Raw genomic sequence first — 18265 nt, 5'->3', positions numbered from 1 at the left:
AGAAGTTAATTCTGCAACGCTTAATACATATTTAGGGTCTAAATGGTCGCATAAAACTAGGATATGCCTAGGGCGTTCCATATAATGCGACTAAAAGTAAGTCTGCATTTGTCCTCGCTTTATATTTAAGTAGTGAAGTGGATAAACCTTTTAGAAAAAAAATTGCTGTCGACCAATTTGCTAATCGAAAATTTTTATTTCAATATGAAAGTAAGGAAAGTATGCGCGAACAATTTTTTGGTAAAATCTTAATTATTATATTTAGGAACATCCTGTATAATAGGTGTAGCAGGTTAGGGACCCTAGGAACTGATTATGTTCCATAAAAAATGCAGATGTTTCGGGCTTTATTTAGACCATCTTTAGGGCTGTTTCTGTTTTAAAAACTAATTTATGTCGCCGCTGTGTGTACTTGTGGTATTTTTGGTTTCGAATTTGCTGCCATGAATGTAATGAGCGGTTTTTTGATCAAAAAGATCACATAAATAACGACTTTCCTGTTTTCTCTATTCAAGAACAAACACACTAGAATATATTTTTACTAGGTATATATTCATACTGTTCAAATAGAAGACGACTACATAGATATAATATTAAACTTAAAATTATTTGTACAAGCATAACATTAACCACTATATTTCTGTTATATCAATACAGGGTATAATAAAAGAAAAAATATGCATCTAAAGTAAAATATCATAACAAAATAACTAGACCTAAAATATTTGATTTTCAAAAGTTTCAATACTAAGCTATAAATAAAAGGTATTAATGGTTCCTAATCGTTTTTGAGAATACTATCACAAAACAGAAAAAAGTTTGTGACTTACATCACAAACACTTTCTCCAACTTCTTAAATGAAAAGAGTTCCTTGGTTTTCGGACAGATCACTTTCCCGTTATTTTCTTTGGCCATGTGAGCTAGTGCCTGAAAAATACGTACATTTGTGTAGATAGTTTATAACATTATTTATATTTTATTTATAACAAAAAGTGCATATTTTGTAGTTTCGCTGTGTTCTTTGGAATTGAATACAGGGCGTACCAGTACTGGAAAATGAAGCTTTGAAGAAAAGAAATTTAGAACGTAATTAACTATTATATATGCTATTCAATTGTTGAGGTTAAAAAGTTATTTAATTAAATCAATCATACAAAATGTATACCAATTAATAATATTAGGAATAATTCATTTCTGAGTAGAGAACGAGGTCTCATAATGAGAATTCTAATGGGACCTGAAAACTCTAAATAAAAATAGTTTAACCTCTCCACTAAAACAAAATCGCCTTAGTCAAATCTGCAGAATACACAAGGAAGCAGTATACATTTCTTGACAAAAAACAATGAGTAAGTCAAGTTTAGAGTTAATCAACCAAAAGTTTTTTAAGCCAGACTTGAAAGTCAAATTATTTTATTAAAAATTAAGTGAAACTTGGCCAAACAGTATGAAAAATTTAAGTATTTTTCTTTCTAAAAGATTGCTCTAATTTACATATAACCAGCTAGTATTTCTAATAATGATGTAAGTTTGTAAGAATAGTGTGTATAAGTAATCCTTACCTGTTCCCCATAAACGTATCCATTAGGTAACATCATAGGCTGGTTATTTTCATTCAATGGCAATCCGGTAATGTGACAGTACAATTTTGACTGTGAGCAATGAGCGAAAGGAAGTGGTTCGGCCAGTTTGTTTAAGTCTTCATTGCAGACCGGACACGCTGGGTTCCTGTTCTCTGGATTGTCCGAGTAACACTGAGTACGTTGAAGTTAAGGAAATAAAACTTACAAATAAAACGAAATAGAAATGATTCTCCAAGCTTTTCTTCTTTTTTGTTTAATTACTTTTGTTCAAATTAATTAAACAAAAGTTTTTTTACGGACTTGCCAATTACAGAACCTATTACATTAGTTCTACTTGGACCATAAAAATACAAAATACAATTTTCTGATAGATTTAGAGTTGATATAGACTATTTATTACCTGATAAAGATATAAAGGCACCCTAAAGTAGTAAATGTCCTTGTTCCATAATTGTTAAAGTTAACAAACAATGTTTAACAAAACAGTTTTAATAAAACAGTTAAATAGTAATGAAGAGAGGTGTTGAAACACCAAATTTCACATTAATAGTTGATGGCAAAACTTAAGGTAACAATCCAGCCACCCCAATAATTTACCGGATCAAGTCCAGCCATTTTTGAAAATGAAGACACTACAATACGTTAAAAAACCTGTGCAATGTATTTTTGATATTTCACGATAATTTTACCACCATTATCGCTAGTTATTAAAGTTACTTCTCTTTAGCACCACACAATGTCAAAGATAAGAACGATCTCAGCTAAAAAACAAAAAATACTAAATATCTTAAAAAGGAGTGAAAAATTGTATACACATCTATTAGTAAAAAACACTTTGATTGAAGAGTAAAATGAAAACTGATAATAAATAGCGTATCACCCCCCAACAAGTAAAACTTTGGTTTTGCACTTACTTTAATTAAAACCCTGTAGATTGTGAGAGAAGGCATAGGCCTCTAATAAAACAGGCGACACAATGTTGACAATAATTTAAACAAATTGGGATCAAATGCAAGTGGACATCAGTGAAAATAGTTTTTACCTTTTTAGAAATTATTATAAGACAGAAAGCAAAGTGTTAAAATAAATAACAGGATAAGCTCTTCTCAAGTCAAATGTCATTTCATCAAGGGCTAGTTTTAATACGTTCACCACATAAATAGACTAGTTATTGAGTTGAGTCCCAGATATTGAGGTTGTCTATTTTGCTATGTTCTGGGTCATTCCAGGTAAAGGTACGCAAGAGAGCAACTACTTAATGCCCGCAACCGATCATTGAACAAGCAAGGAAAGACAACTTAAAATGTTATTTGTGCTTCGTGGGCTATACGAAAGCGTTTGACTTTGTGAGCGGGTCACTTCTGTGGACAGTGATGGGTGAAACGGGTGCTTCCAAGCATCTGATATTTTTAATTAAGAGACTCTACCAACACAATAACACCAAGGTCAGAACAGGAGTCTCGTGCTTGTTTTACAACAAATATATCATGAGAAACGCAGGTGGCATGAGAAAGGCAGGTGGAATATCAATTGGGGGAAAAATTAGTAACCTGAGATATGCGGACGAAGAACAACTGATATATTTAATGAACAAATTAGAGAGCTATCGTAGATCATCGATCAATCCAATGACACAAAATCGTAGCGAGATATATACCGTAAAAGTTGTTCGGTGACAATAAACATAATTTTAATATCAGTGCAAGTTCTAAGGCACAAAAAAGAAATCAATAAATGTATATATAAGTGAAAATGTAGAAAGGGATGTTTTAAAGAAGCTATGCTCTGTTTAGTTAAAATTGAACAGCCTTTATTCTTTTAAATACATATGATCTTTCCGACCATATTAAATACCTCTTGGTGGAATCCTTAATCCTGCCCCAGCTAGACTACTGTAACTCGGTTTACTACAGCTACCTCACAAAAAAGTACAAAACTAAAATACAATCAGCTCAAAATATGTGTATGCGTTTTTCATATGGAGGTCGCAAGTTTGACCACATCACTCCCTTATCTGTCAAAAATAAACATTTAAAATACAATTTTCGTGTTGACCACCGCTTTGCTATGTTTGTATATAGAATTGTACAACACAATTCTCCATGTTATCTTACAAAATACTTAATTGCAAGGGGCACTTTACATGACCTTAGAAATGTGGCTAGTTTTGATATTGCCTTTCATCGCACAAGAAAATTTGAAAACTGCTTTGCCTACCGTGCAGTGTAATTTCTCAATGCAAATTATTTGCTGGTGGCTGGCTCTGGTCATTAATCTTTTAAAAGTCAATACACCAAGATTTTACAACATGATAACTTAATTTTTTTTCTTTTCTCAATACTGGACGTCTGGGCTGTGTTAGTAGGCTGTATATTTATTTTTATTTAATTGTTTGCCTCTTATTATTGTTTTTTTAACAGTACCGTAATTGTATATGTGAATGTATGGTGTTATGGAAGATCGTTTTACGCGAATAACACCTTTTGTGTATATATGCTATATTAATGCACAATAAACTTAATTTTGACTTTTATATGATGTGGATAAGTTTGTATACCTGGGTTCAATGATAACGAAAGATGGAGGCTGTTCAGAGGAAATGAAGAAAAGATTGGTAATGGCCAGATCATCAACAACTTCAAGTCATAAAAATATGGAGACCTGAAACCATTACAAAAATATTTAGAGTAATAAGTAAAAGCTGGCCTATTCCTTAATCTTCCGAAAAGAAAACAGATCAAAAAAGAAGTGAACCTTCGAATAATGAGTTTACAGGCGGATCTTAAGAGTGGCTCTGTTCCACAAGAACAAAAAATCAAAAAGAGTCTACTAAAACCAAATCAATAGAGCATATCTAGAGAAGAACAGGCGAGATAAACAACCTCGTGACAAAGGAACAAATATCTAGAGAACGTCCGACAGATTAAAAGAAATAACGGAACAATGCACGAGGTAATACATTCTAGCACAAGATATGTCAAAACACATGCAAAAATAGTATCACTACAACCTTCAGAGGGTAAAACGACTGAGAAGAAATTTTGCTAAGAATAACGCAGTAATTATTAAAAACACCCATGATAGTGCTATAAAAAAGGCTTAAAATGCTATCAAATTAACATTGAATTGAAATAAACCTGTACTTTACCACTGATATCTTAAAAATTAGGGGTTATGACTCAGCTAAATATTTGGGAGTAATTCTAGGCAAAAATAAGTGTTTAATGCCAAAGAAAACACTAATTGTCGAGTATTTAACCCAGTATTTGTACAAAAGCACTAGGTGGACATCTACAGTTAAATAAGCATTAGTAAAGGTAAGTTTTATGGCAATGGATTAGCTTTTTTAAAAACTTTTTCCCTCCTTTCTTTCTTTTTCTTACTTATAATGATAATTTTTTTTCAATTTCAATTAAATTTCTATTTTATAAACTATTTAAAACTAAATTATGATCTAAGCCTATATACTTCAAAACTAGTAATAAAAGTTTCTTCTAACTAAAATATTATTGAGCGATAGTAAATATTTATAACTTATTGGAAATTGAACGTACTTTCCCAATTCATCGTAAAGTCTATTTCTTGAAACTTTCAAATTTGAACATTTAAAAAAAATCTCCTGTTTCCCTTATAATTATCATTGTATTTCATTCCTATTTTGTTCATATGAACCAGATATAAAGCATGGAAATACCTCAGAAGAGTGATAGTACTAATTAATTTATTATTATATTCAGTACATAATAAATGCCAGTCAAATGCTAATTTTTCTTTTATAAGTCGTTTTTTCTATACATGTAGATCTTCTACAGAGCACTTGCTTTCAGAAATAAATACAAATTTACAGTTTTCATGAAAATCTTTACATTACAAAAAATCTCTCCGATAGCACATAGTTGAACAGAAAACAGTATGTGAGTAGGAATAATTAACATACCCAGACTATTACACCTGGTAGCGTATTTCCATTCCCGTGTTGAATTGGAGGCATAGTGTGGAGCCAGTGCCTCGAAACCCACACGGATTTGTCGCGCACGCTTGTTTCCCAAATCCGTGTTGGTTTCCAGGAATGTTTTTTGCGCTTGGGCGTTTTTTTTTCAGAAGATGCACCTGTTGAACGAGGACAGTACGACAGTTCGTCACCGAGAAGAAAACCGAGTCTTACTGACTGACGACGAGTGAATAGATATTACGTTTGTTTTGTTTTTGGTTCAAGTAACGTATCACCGCGTGATGCTATCATTATACAGTGTTATTTTTTTGTTTGTGTCCAAATTAAATGCGTATTCAATGTGTTTTTTTTTAAATGTAAAAATGAGAGGCTAAGTTTAGAGTCGCGGTAAAAGTAATAATAACCTATCAATCTGATGTTAAAATTTTTTTACTATAGCGTGCGTAAAGTGCTGGATTTGTAAAATCTGTCGTTTTGAATTGCAGTGCGTAAAAAAAAGGCACTAGGGCTTAAAGTATTTTGCTAATTCCTTTATTTTCTTTAACATTTTTAGTAGTAGAAAAAATTGTGTATGCTACTTATGTGTAAAGTACTCTTTTTTTAATCATGTGGTTGTCGCATTCGCCTAAAATTCACATTCGTAAAAAAAGGCTAACTGAACACACTTGTTGCATAAATAACTATTCTATCAAATCAAAATAACATTTTATATCACATTTATTGACAAGTTAAAAATTTTTGTATTAAATCGTTAGGGCTTAGAGTTTCCAATATCTCTTATAATAGAAGATGCATAGTGGTATTAGCGGAAAAAATCCATTCACCCAAACATTGAAAGTATTAGCAATAATAATTGGCAGGAATTGTTTACAAAATGAAAATACAAAAATATTTTTGATGTATTTGACATGATATGACAAATCAAATAACAGCGCATTTTTGAGCAAATTTGAAGTACAACTTTCGGAAATTACCAAAACAAATTGGATAATGTTAAGACGATACTCGCAGCAAGTGAGATACGACTTCAGAAAACCATTCTTACGCCATCTATCGAGAAGAAACAAAACCAAGGATAAGAAGAAAGGCGTTACTAGGGATTATGAGTGTAAGGCCAGTATAAACATTAAGTTTTTGAAAGTTACCAAGAGTACGTTGAAAAATTCAAGATTGATGAAGAAAGGATTGCATGTCTTAATTGATATTAACTATAATCATTCTCATCGAATCAATGTAGCTCAGGCACTGAGTCTTCTGCGTTGTTCCGCAGACACAAAAAAACTATTTGAATTCTATTTTGAAAGTGGTATGACTGCTGCAGCGGCAAAATCTTATTACGAAATGGCCATCATCGAAGAATGTGAGAAAAACGCATACGTTACCTTAGCTAATGCTCAAAAAAATCGACTCGACTGTCAGATAACTCACTTTTATGAAGAATGGCGTAGCAGAACCTACGGGACTCGAGATATTGGTGACGTCGTCAAAGTTCTGCAGCGAAAAAAGACTGAGATGTCTGTGTCAGGCATGAACGGACAGATGTTCATGATCAATGAACAACCGACTGTATGCGTTATTATAACACCCATTATGCAACGAGTGTTTCTGGGTGAACTAGCTGATGAAATGGTGTTCATCATGTCTGATGACAGCAGTGCTGAGCGAAATGCCTTGCAAAAGGTCCTACCGAGTAGCAGATTACTACTATGCATTTTCCATGTGAATCAGGCTCTTTGGCGTTGGTTGTGGCAAAGAGGACATGATGTGGCTCACGCAGATCGGCAACCGGTGATGAAGAAATTCCGTGCTGTAATGTATAGCAGTACATTGCAAGATGTTGAAGTTAATATGTCAAATCTATTAAACGCAGAAGAATGTAAAAAAAATGCCAAGTTGGCAAAACACTTGACAAATTTATGGGAACGACGTGAAGAATGGTGTTTAGCATATCGTGGCGATATTTTGATAAGAGGCAATAATACCAACAACTTCTGTGAATCGTCAATAAGAATTTTTAAAGACGTGATATTGCAAAGGTGCAAAGTTTTCAATATGTGTGCGTTGGTAGACTTTATCAACAAAACATTTGAACAGTATCACAAGAAAAGGTTGATTATATTGCCACTACGCAAGCGGAAGACATCTAACCTTGGCATATGAAAAATTCTGTCAAGCAAGTAGAGCAATCATAGATATTGTACTTAATAAGACAATACTTTCTTTGTCAGATGTAAAACAGGAGCGTACATTGTTGACTCTTTGATGTACTTGTTCATATGGAGTTGGTGGGAGATTTTGTAAGCACCTTTGTGCCGTAGAAAGAAAATTTGGCACTGAACTAAGCACATCACTTAATTTAACTCACTCTGACCGTTAACGCTTTGCAAAATTTGCTGTAGGTGGCGAGTTTTCAGCGACATTTTTTGAAAGTATAACTGATAAAATTCGTGAAAGTAGTAGAATAACCGAGAATGAAGATGTAGCCACATTCGATCTTCCAATGAACCCAATAGAGATCCTTCCTGAAAGAAATAATGAGGAATTTAATAGTGCTATTCAGTATATCAAAGATCAGTGGCAAAGAATTACTGACATGCTAGAGAGAAATCCTAACAATGACCAAACAAAGATTTTGGTAAAGTTTGGATCTGACCTTACAAAATAACAGACTCCATCCAGCATTATAAGCAAGAAAAAAAAATTAAGGTCCAGCCGACGTGAATCGCTCGACGAAAAGAGAAAAGCTTGCCGTGCAGTGGAAGAATTCAGTCTGGGGGGCGTCCATCCAAGTCAGAAAGTAAAAAGAGGAGGCGTGCTCACGACATTACGTCAAATATCGACGAAAATGAACCTCCTGCAAAAAAACATTAATTTTGCTGTTTTCATTTTCCATTTTTCCCATTTATTTATGTGCTGTTTCTGTTTTCCAAAACATATTATTTTTTTTTTTTAATAAAACAAATGAGTTTTTCACTACCCTGCGTAAAGTGCTTACTTTACGTACGCTTGTGGATTTGTAAAGCCAGTCTTTTTGAATTGTAGTGCGTGAAATTTTTTTTTACGCACTAGTGCGTAATAAGTATATCTGACAATTTTGACAGTGACAATTAATTGCCAAACAATAAACAAAAAAATACGTTTTGACCAATTTTTTTAAGCACTAGGGCGTAAAGTAATTTGCTAATTTCTTTATTTTTTTTTAATTTTTGGTAGTGTAAAAAATATGTATACTACTCATCTGTAAAGCACTCTTTTTTTACTTATGTGATTGTCGCATTCTTCTACGGCTCGTGCTACAAATTTACATTTGTAAACAAAAGGCTAACTTTACGCGCTGGGAATGCAGCTGTGACATAATTTGATGGTTTGTAGCGCCATAAACTCGTGTTAGTTTCGAGGCACTGGTTCTACGCTGTGCCTCCATTTCAACACGGGAATGGAAATACGCCACCTGGTAATACATATACTAGAAAAATACATAATTTAATAAGTTTTCTATTATATAAATATCAATGTTTATTACCCCGATTTTCTTTAGCTGTTTTGTCTTTTATATTATTTTATTTTTCACATCTTGCGTTTTACCTTTTTATGTAGAGTTCAGTTATTTATTTTCAATTTTATTGTAATATTGCGCTAAATAAAATAAGTTTGTTAAAATCTTTTAAAACTTTAAGTTTTAAATACGATTCTTCTAGAGCTTGATAAGGTCAAATTGCTAATGTTTTTTTGTATTATTAAGGCAAGCAGTATTAGTAAATAAATATTGCTGTTTGCCTTCTGTTAGGATCACTATTCTTAAGTTAAATCTTTTTCTTTTCAAGTCAATGTTATTATCGGATAAACACAGTATCCAATCATAACATGGACGCCATCCATGTAACCAAATGTAAATAAAAACGCCTGAATTTATTGCATCTTGAAGATGCTAATATAAGGTGTCAAAAACAGATTCTTATGTTTTATTTTCTACTCACCCTCATTTACCTACTCTTCACCTGAAAAAGTACTCTTGGGTTACCAAGTTTTCTTCTGAAATTAACTATTGTGTTTGCAAAAAAAGGATATGGTGTCTTAAGGGCAGACAATCCGGCCTGTAAAGTAACGGTAAAAACAGACTGTGGAGCCAACTGAAACAGCCTGTAGTTTTCTTGTCTGAACTGTTCGATAAGATTATCCCATCTAGATATGTCAAATAATGCCGCATATGGTGCAATGGTCACGTCTGGTGTAAAGGCCAATAAGGCCATTGCTCTCTAAAAATCTTAATTTAATAACCACTTTTAACGGATTACAAAAACCTTTACTTGTATGGTAGGAAGATGCTCCTCCTCGAAACTAGGAAAATGCTTTCTAGCATGTTTTATTGCTTCCATTCGACGGTCCTTTCTAATTAGTTCCACAAACTCCTGCACTCTCAAGTTAAATTCCATTGTGGACTTTAACTTTCTCAGTTTGGATTTGTTATCATGGCACCACAGTAGGCATTTTTGAGTCTCGTGGTTCGCGAGGGACTTCTCGACTTCGCGTGAGTTTAGGAATATGTCTGTAAATTATTGTGTTATGCTGGAAAAGATATTGGATTTGTATAACTCACCAATATTTGTATATTCCTTGGTTTCACTTTGTTCAGCCAAAATTATTGCCGAGTTGTAGTAGCCATTTCTGAGGAAGTATTCTACTACCATTCTGTCTAATCTTTTTCTACGCCAGTTGTTTAACGTTCCTTTAAATATACATATATATAAAATAGATCAGTGTAATTAGTGTATAACACTTCTAGTGAAAAAATTAAAAGTTAAATTTTCTATTCAATAAAAAACTTATTTTAAAACTATTCTTTATCATCTAAGTCAAATTTTCACTATTTTCGAAATATGAAGAAAATTAATACCTATATAGTTCATAGAATTAAACTATTTTACTTACCACTTGAAACTGTGGCGTTATTCGTCACAGCAGCATGTTCTTTTAGATGTTCCAGGCGCCTTTTGCAGACATTTGTCGCAGCTAGCTCCTCAGAAATGGTCTCTTCTGCTTTCCTTTTCAAAACTTGCAACTTTTCAACCATTCCACCTACATTGAATTGGGAAATTTTTAATGTAAATATAAAAAAAATTGTGACCACACCACAAGAGGGCATAATATAAAAAATACCTAACATTTTAAATAGCAAAAAAGATGTTTAAGGTATATTTGTTTGAGAATTCAAATATCATTTATATGTATATGATATAGGACAGTACTTTCATAGAATTTACTGTGGTAAGATTAACTCTAGTTGTAGCCTATATATGAAATTGTGTACTATTTATTTATTAGTTATAAGATAGAGAAAGACAAAGTTTGACCTTTAGTATGTCTTGTGTGAATAGAATAATGATGAATATTATCACTATTTCTGAAAGAGGTTAAGCTAGATATTAGTATTTTAGTTGTTTTTTTTTCTATAAGCCCAGTAAGCACTCTTACATAAAATTACAATCAGTTGTATTTTTAAGAGTATAAAATAAATAAATAATAAATAAATTTAAAACTAGTCCTAAGTGATTAGTGATAACCTCATAGAGGTCAGGTTTTTATGGGAAACTTATGTATTTTTTATTAAAATTGCTTTGTTTTCATAGATAAGTAAATCTGTAATTTTAGCAGGATTCTTTACAGAAGTTAAATAATCTAAATATATGTTGTTATAACTAAAATGTATTAAAAAACGAATACATATTCTTAAAACTAATGAATATCCAATTGTAGACAATCAGTAAAAACATTTGATGTATGGGTTTCGTCTCTTACAAATCATAATTTGAAAAGATTGTTTTTTTGGAGACTGCAAGAAGTAAGTGTCCCAATTATTTATCATATTAGAGAAAAGCATGACTTGAGTTGACTAACTAACATATAGAAAATCATGTAAAATATAAACAAAGCTTGTAACTAGTATGCCTTTACACTGAAAATTTGACTTAACACGTAACCAATATGCCTTCCAGAATAATTGACATAGAAAAAAGGTTTTTAGTGGGTTGGGGCCAGAAAAGGCTTTAAGCTCACACTATCCTGGACTTTAGATTGGCAATCACTTGTCATTCAGATTTTTTTAAATTAAAAATTCTTATTTGCACAGGAATACAACTGAATGCAGGGTTTAAAAAACAGTCACTCTCTTCAAAAGAATTATGTATTTTTTAGGAAGAGGAGAAAATTTCTGTGAAAAAAACTAGCTTGGACAACCAGTGTGACATTATTGGGAATTTAAATAGATCAAAACTTGAATTAGCCTGAGCTCCTGAGATTTGTAAAAATGGTTAGTTATTCATTAAGAGTGAGATGTCAAACTATTTGAAATTTATGCTACCTAAATACTGTTTGGTTGAAGGTAGATATTATTATATCTTTATCAAAAAAAAAAGCAAGAACTATGCAATTCAAGATTCTTGCAGAGAAAGTTTCTGAGAACTTATTCTGTTCACACTGACAGGTCTATAAATGAGTACTTAATGTTCAGAAAGTAGAGATACATTTTTGCAATTTAAGCAAAATTATAGCATACAAACTTAGTAGGTATATACCTGTCATTCATTTCATAAATTACACCAAAACTTTATCATAATCAAAATATTTCTTATTTATGATAGCTATTTATAAATTCTTAGAACATAGTTCCTCAGGGTAGCAATGTTAGGCCTTTGTTATTTGCTAATTGTTAATTTGCATTGTTAATTATTGTTATTAACTAATTACATAGATGTGTTCAGTTCTGTCCAAACCCGATTTTTGCTGAAAACTTTAAAATTTTTAAACAAATTTATTCTCACAAAGATTCGATAAATTTACAGGGACTAACATTGACAAATGGTTTATAGAGAATAAAATATTTCTTAATATTGCCAAATGTCAAGTTGTTTCTTTTACTTATAAATTTAACTCTATATGATTACAAGTTATCTGACACAGTCATTTTTAGAAAGCCCAAATGTCAGGATTTGGAGATGTCTTTTCATTTCAATTTTAAAATTAATTCCCAGAATATTAGTATTAATACTATAATTGGATTGTTTACTGCAATAGTTCAGCTAAACTTAGAGCATGCAGCTATGATTTGATGTGATTTTGATCAAGTGATATTTATTTATAACATAGTAAATAATCTTAAATATTGTGATGTACACATAACTAATAAAATTGAGTTTCATTTTCCTAAACTTATTTTGAGACCTAGAAATGTAAGTGTATTTAATGTTACTCTTGAAAGTTGTTCACCTATTAATAATATGTTAAACAAATGCAACAAAGCACATACAAATATATTATGTCTTAAATGCTTAATATGCAAATACATTGCTGTCAATACATTAAACCTGCTACCCTGTGATTTTCCTCTTTATACTTTTTAATGTTGTTTGTATAGTGTTTAATTGTTTTATTCTGTTGTTTTTACTTCTTTTTTACACATTAACTAGTTTTAGATATGTCTACTTGATAAACACTCCCTCATTTTAATTATAATTATTTGTGGTTTGAATGGAGTATAAATAAATAATTGTTGAATAGAAGTCCATATTTTGTAGGAGAATGTGTATATATAGATTCCTAAATGGGGAAGTCTCTATGTCCAAGAAAAAATGCATGTAGATCATTTAGTTAAATGTATTATTATGTATGCATAATACATAGGGTTAATGCGCTAGTTCGCGACCATGCGCTAGTTCTCGACCACTTGAGCGTTTAAACATTAATAATAAGAAAACAATCAGATTTTTCGCGCCGAAATAATTTGGAATTGCTTCTGACAACTTTTGATCATCGGTAACACTTAGCGCTCCCTACATGATACTAAAAGGGTTACCTCAAAAAATCAGTTGACATCGTGCCACAAACCCATTAGCATTATTGTGTATATTTGAAAAAAAGTTGTAAAGCGTGTTGCAACAGAAAACAGCGAGTAAGTGAACAGATTTTTAAAAAAAATTGTGTGTCTTTATTATATATGCTTTAGAAAGATTTTTTGATAATTTTTTCAACAAAATTTTGCTCAAAATATATTTTTTTATACTAAATATTAGGTGGTCGCGAACTGAATTCTAAATAATAGTCATTTTAAGTTCTCGGCCGGGTGGTCGAGAACTAAAGTTTTACGACCATTGTTAAATCGTTAATGTTATAATATTCATTTCAATTAAATGTGCTGGTAGTTCTTATATCTTGTAAGAAAAATATGATATTTCCATTAGTTTAGTTCGCGACCACACTTTTCAAAACATATATATAAATTATAAATTTACTGCTGAAGTTTGATGGTCAAGAACTCCAAAACTTCAAATTAGTTCTCCACCACCCATCTTTTTGATGAATTCTATGCTCGATTCTACGTGTTTCTGGAGCGTTAAACTGCCTCGCCTGAGGAATTGCCTCGCGAGGCAAACAGGGTCGTTTGTGCAAATGGTCTGTACTAACAGTTATGTTGTAGTATGTCACACTATATCAGAAAAAATTTATAATACTGTTGAACTCTAAGGAATGCCTCGGGCGAGTCCGCTCGTTCGGAACTGTCCTCTATCTTGATTGCAAATGTTTTATTTTTTCCAGTGGCACGTAATAAGAAAAATTCTTCTCGCACTCTCTCAAAAAATGCTGCTCCAAAAAGAAAGATGTTTACGTATTCACAAGAAAAATTAAAAACGGCTTTAAAAGAGAGAATGGGCTTAAAAAATTCGTGAGGCCAGTAGAAAATATCTGGTACCAAAGACGACACTACTTGATCGGTTATCAGGAAGAAGGCCTGAAGAACTTAAAAAACCTGGACCTGCTCCCCTCCTAACTGAGGAAGGGGAAAAACGTATTAGGAATTGGATTATAAATATTGCTAAATGCGGGTTTCCAATACTAAAAGATACTCTTATAGAGACGGTCTCACTGATAGCAAAAGAATCTGGCCAGGAATTATTTAAGGTCAACACACCAGGACAAAGTTGGTATTTAGGATTTTTAAAAAGGAATCGGAGATATCTCTAAGAGAAGCGGAAAGCGTTAATAAGGCTACGGCAGTGGTCAGTGAGACTTCAATACGAAAGTGGTTTTTAGATTTGCGAGAATATTTAACTAAAAACAACCTTATGCAAATATTTAGTGATCCCACAAGAATCTTCAATTGTGACGAATCCGGGTTTTGTTTATGCCCTAAATCAGGAAAAGTTCTGGGACCTAAAGGCTACAAAAATTTTTACGACATTAAACTTGGAAACGAAAAGGATAATATAACTGTTCTTATAATATTTAATGCAAGTGGAAACATTTCCTCACCTTTAGTATTATTTCCATATGTGAGACCCCCAAGAGCTCTTGTCAAAAATATGCCACAAGGATCGGTGTTAGGGAAATCTGAGAAAGGATGGATGACTTCAGATGTTTTTTTTGAATAGATCGTGAATGATTTTCATAAATGGACATTGGAAAACAATATTCCTAAACCACTAATTATTTTTATTGATGGGCATAAATCGCACATGACTATGTCGTTAAGTAAATGGTGTGATGAAAACCAAGTTACTTTATATGCGCTACCCCCAATACAACCCATATAATGCAACCTGCAGATGTAAGTTTGTTCAAACCAATGAAAACCGATTGGGAAAAAACGGTTCGCTACTGGCAAAGTAGACCAGAGAATATAATTGTCCAGTAAGCAAAATAAATTTCTGCAGTATTTTCAATGAAGTATTGTCGAACAATGTAGAAGAATTTCAAGTGAGTATCAAAAATGGGTTTCGGAAATGTGGGTTGTTTCCATTAGATGCTGATTCTGTTGATTATACAAAATGTGTCAAGAATATAGCTGAAGCTCTTTCAACAAACAAATTACCCAGGCAAAGGCGATCAAGTGAGGGAAGGATCTGGCAAAGAGACTTAACATCTGCAAAAAAAGTAATTCTAACAATTAAAGAAAATTTACAATCTTATGGAATTAACCCTGATGTAATTCTAAATGAAATACAACTTCTGCAAGAGAATATTGAAAAACAAAGTCCAAAAAAACGCAATACTATTACGAAAAATCCTGTGATAGAAGTACCAAAAGCTCTAGATGATTCTCAACCCTCTAGTCAAGCAACTACGCCTCATGAAGTAGAAATAAAACCCTCTTGCTCAAGTAAACCTGACTTGCAAATAATTGATAATGATTTATCATTAATAATGATATAAATCAGGTAAGGGTTAACTTACTGCCAGATGTTATGTTACTTTAGGTGATACTTTTACATCATCTTTTATGAAGGACTTAGAAAATAACGAACTTGTAGTGTTTGATTTTCCTAACTTTAATGATGACATTGTGTCAAGTACTCCTACATTAATTACATCTGATAATAACTCTAATATAAACAATGATAGTGCTACTGGTAACCTTAATATACAAATTGATACTACTAGAGAATATTTAAGTGATGACCTTGATGATGTCATTAATATTACCCCTAATATTGAGCCTAATATTATAAGAGATCATTTTTCCAGTGAAGCAAATTTCGATACCACTTCTAATAAAAGCAAGAATGATTGTGATGATGTTCTAAAGGTAAAGTCTTAAAATTATCAGCTGTTACCAACAGCTTACCGCTGCAAACATCAAATAAACCATCATGTTCTTTTACAAAAGCATTTGACAATCATTTGGTATACCCTGAGCCAATCAAGCGAAGTAGTAACACTAACAGAAAAAAACCGTTCTTGAAAACACCTAGCGCGATTTCATCTAGTGAGTGGAGGAAATATTATGAGGAAAAAGAAAATGAGAAAACAGAAAAGAACCTTAAAACAATTCAGAAAAAAGAAGAAAGAGAAAAATTAAAGGGAGAAAAGCAAAAATCTTTAAAGGCTTTGAAGAAAAAACAAACAAAAAATGGTGAAAATCCTGAAAGCTTGACAGACATGTGCAACATGCTTCGAAGAACTTAACAGTGATACGGACGACGATGATAAAAAAAAATATAGGATGCGACTATTGTGAAAAATGGTATCACAAAAAATGCACCAAATTCATTGATTCCCCATATAATATTGCCTCAATTCAAGACTACAAATGTGATGAATGTTAAAGTATGTTATTTTCAAATTTAGTTTTAACTTTTTACTTTATTTGTAAGAGCATATTTTTCATTTTATTTTTTATTATTAAAAACCAACCCACATGTTTTTTTCTTTAACTTTTTTGTTCCTATTTCCTATCTGGTTTTTTTTTACTTATATAGAGCATTTTTATTTGTTTTGTGTTTTTTTTTTAATAAATAAATATTTGTTTTTGTGTTATTTTTTGTTAAGGCTTTTTTATTAAGGTTGTCTATACTATACAATCCAGTCACCTTAAAGTTGCTTAAAAAAAGAGTGGTCAAGAACTAGCGCATTAACCCTAATATGACTTCCCCATTTAGAAATCTAAATAAATAATCTTTTAGATTTTTAAAATTTATGCTAGGCCTGTTTTACTGAATACAATTTTTCTAATAAGATTTTGAGCATTTAGATGTACTCTATTAGTGTATTAGTCATAATGTAACCAACCTTATATTGCTTCATATAATGTTATATAAAAAAGATTGTTAATGTTATGTAAAGAAGATTTTAATATTGTGAAGAAAAGATAAAAAAAAGAGGTTGGCTCTACTACATTTTTTAAAGCTTACCCTTCGTTTTACTCTTACCTAATAGGTTGGAAATCTGTGCAGCCTTAACTTCTCCATCTTGTTCCAGGCACTTCTCTATCTCTGTAGCACCCTGCTGTACATGAGAAACCTCCCTATCTAGCGTTTTTTGAGCAGTGCGAAATTTTTTGTTTAGGATTTCATAGGGTACCTAAGTTGCATACAAATCAATATTATTTTCTTTATTTTTAATATTCTGGGAGTAATGGCTCTTTAAATCAATGTGATTTATTAATGTTTACTTACTCAAGGATTTCAAGGTCATTTTATTGCGCTTTTACTAAAGCCTAATAATGTCAATATGAAGAAAGACCTACCTTCAAAGTGGGATGCTCCAAAGATTTTATATCAGCCATTTTTGATGAGTAAATTCAATAATAATACCACCAAATTATTTGTGTAGATTGTAAAACTATATTTTCTACCAAATTATTTTAGGGTTTATAAAGAGCAATTGTGTTAACGCAATTTGTACATCGTAAAATGAGCAACAAGACCTTATTTCGCGATTTCTTATTTATCAATAAATAATAGGAAAATCTGAAACAGATGTTTGTCAATGTGACAGTGACAGAACTGGCGGAAACATCCGACCATAGGCGGTCCGCGAGATGTCTTGTTTCCTTTTATTTCATTGTAGATTATATCCGTTGCACTCGCGTGTGACATGTGTATGTAGTATTTTCTTTATCTCTTACGGGGTGATGAAGAAAGAGGAGACGAGATGTAGTACGAGCGACTGAACATTCTAAAGGAAGTCCTCGGTTTTAAAATAAATGCTAGGAGGCGGATGCTGTAGTCCGGATAAAATGAAGTTTTATGATATTTTTAAATTTAATGTACGCTAAACAGGAAAACGATAATTATCATTTAATAGAAACCATTTTGCCAAATTTCGCTTTTTTCCGGATATCTCCGGAAGTATTCAGAAATTTAAAATGGTTTTAAACTGTATTTAATTAAGGATGGAATTGCGCAACTTTTCACTAATTAATCGACCTCGTATCTCCTACAGTTTCCGAGATCCCCA

At 32.1% G+C, this 18265-nt stretch overlaps 1 protein-coding gene across 1 annotated transcript; it reads right to left on the bottom strand.

The window, feature by feature from the left end:
* Positions 1-531: 531 nt before the first annotated feature.
* Positions 532-17784, bottom strand: LOC126742089 (E3 ubiquitin-protein transferase MAEA). The gene is made up of 8 exons (XM_050448625.1): positions 17553-17784; positions 17236-17386; positions 10466-10612; positions 10134-10262; positions 9844-10082; positions 9606-9792; positions 1564-1760; positions 532-928 (listed from the first exon to the last, which is right to left on the bottom strand). The coding sequence occupies exons 1-8, from the start codon at positions 17589-17591 to the stop codon at positions 827-829; spliced, it is 1191 nt and encodes a 396-aa protein (XP_050304582.1). The 5' UTR covers positions 17592-17784; the 3' UTR covers positions 532-826.
* Positions 17785-18265: the final 481 nt, after the last annotated feature.

The sequence above is a fragment of the Anthonomus grandis genome, chromosome 11 (assembly GCF_022605725.1).
Source record: "Anthonomus grandis grandis chromosome 11, icAntGran1.3, whole genome shotgun sequence".
NCBI lineage: Eukaryota > Metazoa > Arthropoda > Insecta > Coleoptera > Curculionidae > Anthonomus > Anthonomus grandis.
The sequence above is the reverse complement of the archived record's forward strand: the minus strand, read 5'-3'. Positions and strand labels throughout refer to the sequence as shown.